Consider the following 12,636-nt stretch of genomic DNA (forward strand, 5'->3'; position numbering starts at 1 on the left):
ATTATTCATAAACTCCTCACAAAAATTAAAGGAACACTTAAATTTTCTTAAAAACTAGGCAAAATTTGAGGAGCTGTATCTTTGTTAAAAATGAACGAAATTTAAGTATTAAAAAAGGATTTTAAAGCTTGAAATCTCTACTTTTAGAAAATCACTATTTTCTTTTAGTTTCTGTGAGTTTGGTAATTTTTACATATAGAAAACCACAAGCTGGACAAAATAGAAAATTTCCTTCTCACTTTGTGGGCCTGTCACGTGTCCAAAAAAATCCTGCGAAATTTTTTGAGTTTCCAATGTAAAAGCTCGAAGTTTTCCCTACAAAATCTTTTTTTGAAAATGTTTCTACGATTTTTTGTTGCTAAGTTATCGCGGATTGAATAAGAAATGAGCATTTTGACTTTGATTGCTCATAACTCCGTTAAAAATCATCGTACCGCAATTCACCAAATAAATTCTTAAAGCTAAAACTTTGCTCTATCAAGTGGTATAATTGCCAATTTTTTCATAAAGACTTTTGGATACATTACAAGTGAGTAAAAATATCGTAAAAATGTAATTTTTTACTTTCTTATTTAGATCCAAAAAAACAATTGTACAGAACAACAACAAAAATTTATTCTTTACGTTTTTTTTGTACTTTTAAGTACCCTACATTTAAAAAATGTAATAGACGAAACCTTTGACCAATTCGATTTCTCATAGGTAGAACGTAAGGTTGCAGTATCTCATGGACATATCGGTCAAAGGTTTTGTCTATTACACGACAACGCACGACCGCACACGGCTTTTTATACCCAGCAGTTTCTGAGGGATCATTAAATCGAGATTCTATTGCATCCGCCAATGAATCCCGATTTGAATCCAATTAAGCATATTTGTGACATGTTAGAGCAAAGATTGCGCGAAAATTATCGTAATATTCCTGATTTGGCTTCGCTTGCCAGAGCCCTTCAGAAAACTTGGCAGCAAATCCTTCAAATGGCGATACAGCGTTGTATCAATATGCGAACCCGATTACGAGAGGTCATATTGAATAAAGGCGGAAACACACATTATTAAATTTATTTTACCACCTATGACCATCCATCCACTCACCCATATACGTACGCATGTTCGCACGCACGTATGAATACACACACACACACACACACACACATGCGTGCGCGCGCATAACGAAGCGTAAATCCGACCGGGCAATCTCCTTGTGGTACGCTTTGGGTACCGCTAATGCCGGCGGTATTTTTTCAAAATTTAAAAACACAAAACATTAATTTCTTATGAAAAAAAGTCTTTCTAGCTTATACTGACACTTATTCATCTTCAATGTATTGTCAGCGTAATTGAAAACAGTTTTTTAACGTCCGCCAAACGTTATTTTTAATTTTTTTTTCTTGATTTTCATTGAAATTAAGCAATTTCACAATTTTTTGTACTTTTTGCTCCGTAAAACTATAGTGGCCACCATGAAGAAAATCTCATAGCTATTTGGCAAATTTTTTTTAAATGTAGAGTACTTAAAAGTACAAAAAAACGTTAAGAATAAATTTTTGTTGTTGTTCTGCACGATTGTTTTTTTGGATCTAAATAAGAAAGTAAAAAATTACATTTTTACAATATTTTTACTCACTTGTAATGTATCCAAAAATCTGTATAAAAAAATTGGCGATTATACCACTTGATAGAGCAAAGTTTTAGCTTTAAGAATCCATTTGGTGAATTGCAGTACGATGACTTTTAACAGAGTTATGAGCAATCAAAGTCAAAATGCTCATTTCTTATTCAATCCGCGATAACTTAGTAACAAAAAATCGTAAAAACATTTTCAAAAAAAGATTTTGTAGGGAAAACTTCAAGCTTTTACATTGGAAACTCAAAAAATTTTGCAGGATTTTTTTGGGCACGTGACAGGCCTACAAAGTGAGAAGAAAATGTTCTATTTTGTCCAGCTCGTGGTTTTCTATATGTAAAAATTACCAACCTCACAGAAACTAAAAGAAAATAATAATCTTCTGAAAGTAGAGATTTTAAGCTTTAAAACCCTTTTTTAAAACTTAAATTTCGTTTATTTTTAACGAAGATACAGCTGGTCTTTTGCCTAGTTTTTAAGAAAATTTAAGTGTTTCTTTAATTTTTGTGAGGAGTTTATATCACTGAGTCTAATAGCGTTTTTTTTTTGGCAGAACTGGTGTGCACTCAGTGCACATTAAAGCCGTCGTACACAAATCAACGTAAAAAGTGTACAATATAAACGGATTAAGTCACGAAAGCCTCTATTTTTTATTGTACTATTTAGTAAAATATGTATTGGGTATTTTATCACTCAAAATATTTGTATTTTACTTTAAATATTAAAGATTAAATCAGTGTACAACGGCTTTAATGTGCACTGAGTGTGCACTAGTTCTGCCAATGAGAAACGCTGTAAGCGTGCATGCTTACGCCCTTACAAGAGACCTCATAGAAGTTGTGACGACAGCGACGATGTCCTCACGGTCTCGCCGGCTGTGAAGGAGCGCGCCGTCGCTTTATTCACTAAAGATCTTACGAAAAATCAATCACGACAAGACTCTCAGAAACCCAGATGGTAGCTCGACTAAATAATTCCTCGAAATATTGGGTGCCAGGTGCGATTCCTCGCACCACGATCCTCAAGATCGCAATTATCTCAGGTGTGAGTTTCTTCGGGTAATCGCGGTCGGAAGAGGAGAGGGAACGTAGCGCAGTTAACACACGCAAATAACAATAACACAAATATAATGTATTTGACAGAAAAGATTACGTGAGAATAAATCAGCAAGTTGTTTCAGACTGAATCGGGGAATTACAATCTTAGAGAGAAGATTACTTCAGAATAAATCGGCAGGTTTCTGTAAAATAAATCGGTAAATTACAATTTTTCTTTCGGATATTTTTTTGCGGAACGCGGAAACTATGAGATACAACAACGCGGAAATTAGTCTAAGGACGCATAAGACGCAGTTACACGACCGCAATACACAATACGCGATTACACGAACGCAAGACACAATACCTACGCACGACGATTTTCCAACGACCAAATAACCATCCGCGACGTCTCGCGAATGGTCCCAAAATGGCTAGACGCGGGCCTCCCGCGAAAAGCACCCAAGATCCAAGACAGGTGCCTCACGCCCCGGGACGTGATTGCGCGAACATTACTCCCCCGTTCTGCGACAATACGGTCCACCTCGGCGCGACGGACACCTCGCTACATTACGCACCATGGTTACACAAAACGCTATTACACGAAACACTAAGACACGACGAAAACTACAACGAATCACACGGTGACTGTCGGCCGCGTACGATTTTTCGGGCAGGGCGATCCCATATCACTCTGTTGGCCGGGCCCTCCGTCAGTATTCCATTTAATATTTACTTACTCGGTCATATACTCATCTGCACAAACGCGATGCTACCAAAATACTTCGCGACACAGTACGTGATTCTCTAAGCATATTTGGGCGCCAAAATTTGTGACGACAGCGACGATGTCCTCACGGTCTCGCCGGCCGTGAAGGAGCGCGCCGTCGCTTTATTCACTAAAGATCTTACGAAAAATCAATCACGACAAGACTCTCGGGATGTCGTCCCTCGCCACGCCGACACGACAGTGACGATCCTCTAGCCCGGCAGGATCACGTCGGGCCCGCGCCTGCGCGCGCCGTGTTTGCAAGCCCTCCTTGCCGTTCAGCCCTATGCGAGCCGAGCGCCTCCCGCTTCCGTCGGCGCCCCTCGTGGCTTCCTCGCGCGCCGGCGGCAGGTTTGAAAAGCCTATTCTCGAGTCCGGCTGACCGGGCCGCGACTCTGGTGCCGGTGTACGACGGCCACGCTGGCCAGGCCATAGCTCCGTCGACCGGTAGGCAATGCTCCGTGGCGATCTCCCTCCTTCGCGATTCGGCAGGCTTCATCCCAGCGAACATCGGGGCTGATGCGCTCGCCCTGCTAGACGCTCCAAGCAACGTCGGCATATGGGCCCAATCGTGACCCGCCCGCCGGCCAACTCCTACGTAGAACGCCTCCCGTAAACTCCCACGGCGCGACTCAAGTCGTTACAATTTCCTCCTGGCCATCTACTCGATACCTGAAATCCTCGGAAATAATATAATGTACCGAATTCTAACGCTGCCGCCCCGCCTCGCTCCGGCGGAGCGACATCCCGGACGTTCCCCCCGGTCGAGCTATCGTCTGGACAGGGGACGTGACTATGTCACGTCACAAAGTTAGCCGAACAACTTCGACTTATGACATTTTTTTACGAATTGATTGTTAGTCGTTTGTTATTGATTGTTAGACTAATTAGAACGTTTGTCAGTTAATAGTTTTTACGTAATTACGAAAATAATTTTTAGTGTTAATTTAGCCAGTAAATATAGAATTCTTTACAATTTTCGGTTCAAACCGGGGTCAATCGATGCGGAATCGTTCGTTAGTTCTGAATATACTAATTAAAACGTTTGTTAGATCACGGTTTCGCTTAAAAAAGCAAAAAATTGTATATCGTTTAGCTGCCGGAGAGTGGGGGTGAGACATAGAATATGTGGTGGTTTCGGAACGCATATAGCAAACGTTGTGCGCAATCGGAATCGGTTGCCACAAAATTTTACAAAAGAGACCAAACGCCGGCAATTCCAGAAATTAATTAAATTCCGCGTAACTTGAAAATATATCCTGAGAATTATAATATTCGAATAATATATACATATGCTGTCTGGCGGGACCGGATGGCATAAGAAGTGAGGCCTGGAAGTTCTGCAGGGGATAGGTGAGAGAAAGGCTGAAGGAGGTGATGAAGGGGGTGTGGAGAGGTGAAGGCTGGCCGGATTCGTGGAAGGAGAATGAAATCTCCCCGCTGTATAAAAAAAGGGATAAACAATCCCCCGTTAATTACAGGGGAATTACCCTACTAAGTACGGCCTATAAGATCTATGGTGCTGGCGGAGAGATTGATGAAGAATGTGGTGAAGAAGCAGATCCTTCCGGAAACCCAAGCTGGCTTCCGGAAAGGAAGAGGTGTAATGGATAACATCTTTATCCTGAACCACCTGGCCGACAGAGAGCTGAATGGCGTCGGAAAGAAGGTGAATGCCTTCTTTATTGATTTAAAGAAAGCCTTTGACAGGGTGGACAGGAGTGTGTTATGGAGGGTGATGGACGAGAGAGGGGTAAGGAGAGGACTAACGGAGAGAGTGAAGCAAATTTACCAGAAGACCGTAACAGGGTTAGGATGGGGGACAGGGAGTCAAGCTCCTTTTGGACGACAAAGGGAGTGAGACAAGGATGTCCTCTGAGCCCGCTGCTGTTCTCCGTCTTTATATCATATCTGGAGAAGTAGTTGGCCGGGGGGTTGATAAGAAGCATGATAATTGGGCAGGGCAGGATTTGGACACTGGCCTACGCGGATGATATCGTTCTGCTGGCCAAAGAGGAAGAGGCGCTAGAGGAGATGATTAAGAGGCTGGAGAAGTACTTGAGGAAGAGGAAGCTGGAATTGAACGTGGGGAAATCTAAGATCTTGAAATTCAGAAGAGGGTGGGGTGTAGAAAGAAAGAAAGATTGGCACTGGAAAGGCCAGAGGATTCAAGGTGAAGGAGTTTGAATACCTGGGCTTCATACTACAGAGAAATGGAGGTCATACGAAGCATATTAGAGAGAGGGTAAGAAGAACAACGTTAGTGATGAAGAAGACATGGAGCTTGGGAGAAAGGAAGTTTGCAAATAATTGGGGGAGAAGGATGATGTTGTTTGACAGCTTAGTAGGTAGCGGGCCAGTTGGTATATGGGGCAGAAGTGTGGAGTTGGTTAGAGCATGGTAACATGGAAGGGGTGGAGGCACGGTATCTGAGATGGTCACTGGGCCTGGAGAGAAGCACACCAGGTTATGTGGTTCTGAAGGAAACCAAGAGGGACAAGATAAGGATAAGGACGGCCAAGCTGGCGGTGAACTTCGAAGAAAAGGAAAGACAAGGATATGGTCGGAGAAGATGGGTGGTGGAATGTATTAAGGAAAGGGAGGGAAGAGGAACATTGACAAGAGGGAGGTTGGAGAGAGAGGAATACTTAAGTAGGTGTGGAGTACAAGAGACAGATCTGGAACAATAGAGAGAGCGGGGAAGGTGTGTGGCAGAAGAGCTAAGTAGTAAAGATAAAAGGCGACAAAGGGAAAAGCAAGAGATACTAATTGAGGGGGCCAGATACAATAAACGATACGGGAGGATCAAGGTGGCTGGGCTCCCAGAATACTTGAGGAGGAAAGGGGAGAGTGGTAGTCATAAAAGGAGGGCGAGGGCTAGATGTGGGAATGAGGAGTTAGGAAACAGGTACTGGCTGCGAGGGGAGGAAAGGAATTGTAACATATGTGGCAGGGAAGAGGGTACTCTGGAACATCTGATGGAACGGTGCGCATGGAAAAGTACTAGCAGAGTAGTGTTGGACGATATAATAGGCGAGAAGGAGACAGAAGGAAATTACAGATGGCTTAAAGAGTGGGAGGATAAAATGAAAGAAAAGAGTAGGAACAGAAGGGTTGCTCAGAGTCAGATAGGACAGGAGATTAGGTTAGGTCGGAGGAGTGTGAGTGTATGTGTAAAGGGGTCCCCCGTAGGTAAGTCCAACCAAGTCCCCGCGAAGGGGTGGGAGGGTTTAGTATGTGAAGGGTCGCCTACGGCCAGGTCGGGTAGAGTAAGAAAAGCTTTGTAAAGGGTTGGGCACGTCCCTACAAAACGCCATTTCTGTAATTCTTTGGAATTGGAAATAAACCATACTACTACATATGCTGTCTGGAGAATATATATTATATAAAATATTATATTATATATATATATATTACAATATGATCACAAGACATACATCAGGTGATGAAATCTGGCATCAGGCATTACTATCTGGGTCAGTAAGTAAAGTAAATGATAATTAAAACGATAATTTATGGCTATATATTTCGTTTCTTACTTCAATTGGATCATATATTATACTGTTATTTACAACTTCAATATGGTATCTGATAGATATATTATATTTAGTAGAACAAATTAATAATAGTCCTTGCTTGCAATTCAAGATGTAATTGGTAATGTGAATACATGACCTTAATTTATTCAAAAAATGTTTTGGGAAAAAATTTAAAGGATCACAATTAAAGCAGACAACAGTTTGTGCTTTTGGTTAAAACAGAGAATACTCTGTATTCATTTCTACTATTCTCTGTTTTAACAAAGGTTATAATTTTAAAATATATAATTAAATAAAGTTGTAAATAACATATGATTTAATAGTAAGAAGCGAAATATATATCCATAAATTATTATTTCTTCACTTACAGACATAGTGATATTTTAAGTATTAATTATTATAAACAAACGGAATGAGCGACAATTTTCCTTCTGAGAATCTTTTTTACTATCCAAAATACACAAAAATTTGAAATTTTCAAGAGAATTGGAGAAGGTGCCGTTATTCTACATATTTACCTACAGTTTTATTGAATTAGATATTTGAATTAGAAGTTTTATTGAATAAGTTATTAGTTACAAAAAATTACTAATTATGTAAAAATTAATAATGTTTAAGTAGAAGTGCATTATGCATTACTTAAAAAATTAGTAATTTGTCAGAGAAAAATGTCTAGTTACTAGTAAAAATTAGTATTTAGGCGAAAATAAATTATTGGTAATTAGTAGATTATTAGGTAATTAGTATAGTAGGTAATTAGTATTAAATGTTAGTGGACCGCTCGATGTTTTCGCGCGCCGCGCCGAGGAGAGCACAAAAAATAGTCAGTATCTCGTTTAAAACGAGACAAGAGTCACTTTATTCAAAGCTGGTTACAATGTCAGAATATTCGCGTGGTAATATGGCATTCGCTATTTCGCACTTTCGTACTCGCTACGATTCGACTCTGTATTTTCGATGTCGACAAACACAAGTGTCGCGTACGATTTGTAATGGCTCACTGAGCTCCCGGCCGGAACAAGCGAAACGATCGCGGCCGGAGCTCCGAACTTTTCCGCGAGGAATTTCGAGACGTGAGAAACGCTGATTGGCTCCAAATCGTTGAGCGACCAGACTATTGGTTGCAGTATGTGCGATCACGCGATGTACACCTGTGGTCTGGGCGCGAGCGAAAACACCAAGAAAACGGGGGAAAGGCAAATAAACGCGTTTTGGAGCAAATCGAGCGTTCTCGAATATTCCCAACGCTCGCTTTTACTTTTTGAGCGTTAGATTCTCAACATGCCGCCCGCCTCGTATTCAACGGAATGCGAAACAAACGGGGGTGAACGAGGTCGCATAAGTGCGCACGCAAATGAGAGCTGAGGTCTCATGGTAAATTTATTTATATACACTATATACACTTGAAAACTTAAACTATTTTGCACAATGTTCTTAAGTCTAATGAGAGACATAATAGTCGTAGTTTAACGTTATTCTACGGGTCCCGTAGGCCCGATAGACGCAGGTAACCGGCAGGTCTGCGTTATTGGTCGCTTCAGCTCGGAATTGGCGGTGCGTAATGTAACGACGCGAACGCGACCGTCAAGTTCGGGATGGACTTGTTGAATCCCTGCAAGTTTCCACTTCGAAGGAGGAAGAAGGTTGTTTTTTTAGTAAAACTAACTCGTCAACCTTGAGATTATCGTGAGATTCGGTCCATTTGACGCGCTGTTGCAATGAATGTAAGTAGTCCGACGACCAAGAACGCCAGATCTGTTCGACCATGAGTTGCACGTGTTGCCATCGCGACAATCGATTCGCATTGATTTCGAGTAATGATTCCTCCGGTACGCTGGTGAGCGGTCGACCGATAAGGAAATGACCAGGCGTCAACGCGGTAAAGTCGGACGGATCGTCGCTGAGTGGCAAAATCGGTCGAGAGTTGAGGCACGCCTCTATCTTACATAAAATAGTCACGAATTCTGAGCAAGATAGAGTACGAGCACCGATCACCCGCTTGAGATGGTGCTTAAAACTTTTAACGCCAGCCTCCCAAAGCCCGCCGAAATGTGGTGCAGCCGGGGGCACAAAATGCCACTTCACACCGTCATTCGCGAGGATTTCTTTGAGGGAAGGGTTGTTCATAAGCAAGCAAAAGCTGCATTGTAGCTCACGATCCGCAAAGTTCGTGCCATTGGTCTCGAAAGTTCGTGCCATTATCGCTGTACATGTCCGATGGCAGTCCGCGTCGACTGACAAACCGATGAAATGCGGCAAGGAATCCCTCGAAGGAGTAATCCTCGACACACTCGAGGTGGATCGCCTTAGTGGCGAGACAAACGAAGACCGCTACGTAATGTTTGCTCCCCTTTTGACCACGGCCGACCACGGGGGTAATAATCATCGGTCCGGCGTAATCTATGCCCGTGTGAGAGAAAGGAGGAGAGGGATTGACTCGGGGATTCGGGAGATCACCCATTAATTGCGTCGGCGTTTTCGCGGAGTATTGACGGCATGTAACACATTTATGGATGTGAGATTTGATCATGCTTCGCGCCAAAATTATCCAATAAGTTTGACGGAGACATCTAAGCGTGAGTTGTGTCCCTCCATGGAGGGAGCGTCGGTGAGCTTGATCGATCAAAAGTTCAGAAATATGATGTCGCGGGAGTATAACTGGGTGTCGCTCATTGTAACTCAGCGCTGAGTTTTCGAGCCGCCCGCCCAGCCGGATTAATAGATCTTTCCCGACAAATGAGTGGAGAGAGCGTAAGGGACTTGTTCGCTTGAGCGGCATGAGCTTTTAAGGCTTTCAAGTCATCAGGAAAACCTGTCGCTTGTACCGATCGAAGCCAAAAGACAGAAGCTTCGTGGATCTCTTCTGCGGTCAAAGGCGACTTGACGATCGCCGAAGAGGCGACTTTATTTTTTAAGTTTTGAACGAAACGGCGAATGTATGCGCTAATACGAAGAAGTCGGATCCAGCTCGAGCAAGAGGTGGGCAGATTCCACTCAGGAGTTGGATCGACGAGATGAACGGTAGCTTTGCGCGCTTCGGAAGATACCGTTTGCAAAATTTCCCTTCCGATAGGAGTCGGGAGAATCGGCCACGAAGCCGGGGATTTTCTAAGCCACGGGGGGCCGAACCACCATAATTCATGGTGGACGAGATCGATAGCAGTAGAGCCGCGAGAAGCGCAGTCGGCAGGATTGTCGTGAGAACGGACGTGCTGCCAACGTACTGACGGAAGGCGCGTCTGCCTCTCGGAGACGCGGTTCGCGACGTAGGAATTCCATCGAGATGGATGTTGCTGAATCCAAGCCAATGCGATTTGGGAATCAGTCCATCCGAATAATAAAGCTCGTGGAAAGCGCAGGGAATTTTTTACCCAATCTAACAACCGAGTTAATAGAACGACGGCGTTAAGTTTTAATCGTGGAACGCTGACGGTTTTTAACGGCGCGACCTTCGTTTTGGCCGCGAGGAAGGAACCTGAATATTTGTGGTAGAATGCACGATTCTGAGGTAAACGACCGGTAAGCTCGAATGGACGCGTCCGCGAATCCGTGTAATTCCACTTCGAGTTTATCGTGACGCATCCCTGTCCATCGGGGGATGCGTATTTCACTAATATGAGGCAAATCCGTAAAATAATTAATCCAATGAGGTGAAAGATCGTCGGGGATAGGAGAGTCCCAATCAATTTTACGGAGCCAGAGCTCTTGCATTAACATCTTGGCCGCGATGACGATCGGTGACGCCCATCCGAAGGAGTCATATAACTTTGCAATGAATGATAAAACGGAGCGTTTAGTATGAACAGTTACGGCGTAAGGCGAGATGACAAAAGTAAACGAGTCATCATGCGGGGACCAAGACAGGCCGAGGACCTTGAGCGTGTCATCGCGATTGATCGGATAGTCCGAGGATTCACGTTGGTCCTCCGGGATATCCGTCAATAGTTCGGCTGAATTCGCGGCCCATTTTCGGAGGGGAAAACATCCGCGATTCATTATGCCGACGAGTTGCTTGCGTTTTTCGAACAGCGACGGAAGGTCGTCTGCTCCGAAAAGAACGTCATCGACGTAGGTCGATTCTTCAATTATAAAAACCGCGTCGGGAAAATCTTTACATTCGTCACGAGCTAATTGAAGAAGGCAGCGCTGCGCGAGAAATGGCGATGGCTTTTGACCGTAAGTCACGGTGAGCAAGCGATAAGGTCGAATCAACAGACTTTCGGGGGGGGGCGCCAAAAAATTCGTTGGAAATCCGCGTCGTCCCAATGCATGCGTATCTGACGGAACATCTTCGCGATGTCCGCCATGTATACGTAACGGGATAGTCGTTAGCGTAAAATTATTGCAGCGATGTCTTGTTGGAGCTTCGGTCCCGCCATTAGAAAATCATTGAGAGTGGTTTTATCGTCCGATTTGCTCGACGCGTTAAACACGACGCGTAACTTAGTAGTCGTACTCGATTCGCGTAAAACGAAATGATGCGGAATGTACACCGAGGGATATCGAGAAAGCTCGTCGTAGTGTACCTCTTCCATGTGCCCCATGGATTCGTACTCCTTTAGGAAATCGTGATACTGAGCGGCAATCTCGGGTTTCTGCGAGAGTCGGCGCTCCATTTTGGAATACAAGAAAGAAGCCTTTCGAAAAGTGTCGCCTATGTGAGGAGGGCCATTCTTGAAAGGCAAACGAACAATGTAACGTTCTTGAGAATCGCGAGAATGCGTACTAGCGAAATGATTTTTGCAACGTTCTTCCTCTTTGGTGAGAGGATTTTGAGAGGGGATACTTTCGTCCTCCCAAAAACTTTGAATCAAGGAATCCTCGCAAGATACGCAATTCAAAACGGGAGCGGACTCTCCGGCTGGGCACGCGGTGCTGGCAGGACCGGAGACGATCCACCCGAAAACAGTAAGCTGGCCCGTCGGGGTGCCGACCGGGCCTTGACGGAGGCCGTCGAGCAGCAACGACCCGTATAAATCCGCGCCGATTAGTACAACATGAATCGGGCGATTACAAGAGGGATCGGGATCTGCTAACAATAAATCGCGTAGATGCGGCCACATTGCGGCTGGCTTTGTTTGAGAGGCTATGTACGAAGTGATTCGTTGGTATACGTAGCCCGAAAATGGGAATATTGGTCCCTGTTTGTCGCAGGGCGCAAGCGTGAGATTGACCTGAGATCACGCGACTCCATTAAATTTCTCTCCGAAGCAATGTATTTTTAACGCGGCACGATGACGCCTGGTTCGCATAGTCTGACAAAGAGATTCGGATATGAAACTGTATGTCGAGCCCTGATCTAGCAGTGCACGTACTTTAAATGTGCGGCCCTCGATAGTACTTAGACTAACATACGCAGTGGCGAGAAGTACATGAGGCGGCTGCGTTACATCTCGAATAGCACGGTTTGAACGGACGCGGAGGGCGCGGCCGGAGGCTCGGGAACAGCGGCGACCGACACAGCTGACGGCGTGGAGGACGGCGAGTTAATCGCGAAAAGCTCACATTTGGTACCACTTGCTGTACCCTCGCTGTGAAGCAGCGAATGGTGGGCTTGACGGCATCGATTGCAACGTCCCTTACTCGGACAATTCTTTAAATAATGCTCGGTCCTCAAACAGTTAAAGCAACATTTATGCTGTCGCCCGACGAGTCGACGCTGTT

General features: G+C 44.1%; 2 protein-coding genes across 2 annotated transcripts; both read right to left on the reverse strand.

The window, feature by feature from the left end:
* Nucleotides 1-8,556: 8,556 nt before the first annotated feature.
* LOC112458303 lies at nucleotides 8,557-9,171 on the reverse strand. The gene has a single exon (XM_025021878.1). The coding sequence runs from the start codon at nucleotides 9,169-9,171 to the stop codon at nucleotides 8,557-8,559; it is 615 nt and encodes a 204-aa protein (XP_024877646.1).
* A 2,129-nt stretch (nucleotides 9,172-11,300) lies between these two features.
* On the reverse strand, nucleotides 11,301-12,035 carry LOC112458304. The gene has a single exon (XM_025021879.1). The coding sequence runs from the start codon at nucleotides 12,033-12,035 to the stop codon at nucleotides 11,301-11,303; it is 735 nt and encodes a 244-aa protein (XP_024877647.1).
* Nucleotides 12,036-12,636: the final 601 nt, after the last annotated feature.

Source organism: Temnothorax curvispinosus, unplaced genomic scaffold, assembly GCF_003070985.1.
Source record: "Temnothorax curvispinosus isolate PA1 unplaced genomic scaffold, ASM307098v1 QBEX01008799.1, whole genome shotgun sequence".
In the NCBI taxonomy this organism is placed as follows: domain Eukaryota; kingdom Metazoa; phylum Arthropoda; class Insecta; order Hymenoptera; family Formicidae; genus Temnothorax; species Temnothorax curvispinosus.

Coding starts and splice junctions, on each gene's coding strand:
- LOC112458303 (XM_025021878.1), bottom strand. CDS start 9,171: ATGGCACGAACTTTCGAGACCAATGGCACGAACTTTGCGGATCGTGAG.
- LOC112458304 (XM_025021879.1), bottom strand. CDS start 12,035: ATGTGGCCGCATCTACGCGATTTATTGTTAGCAGATCCCGATCCCTCT.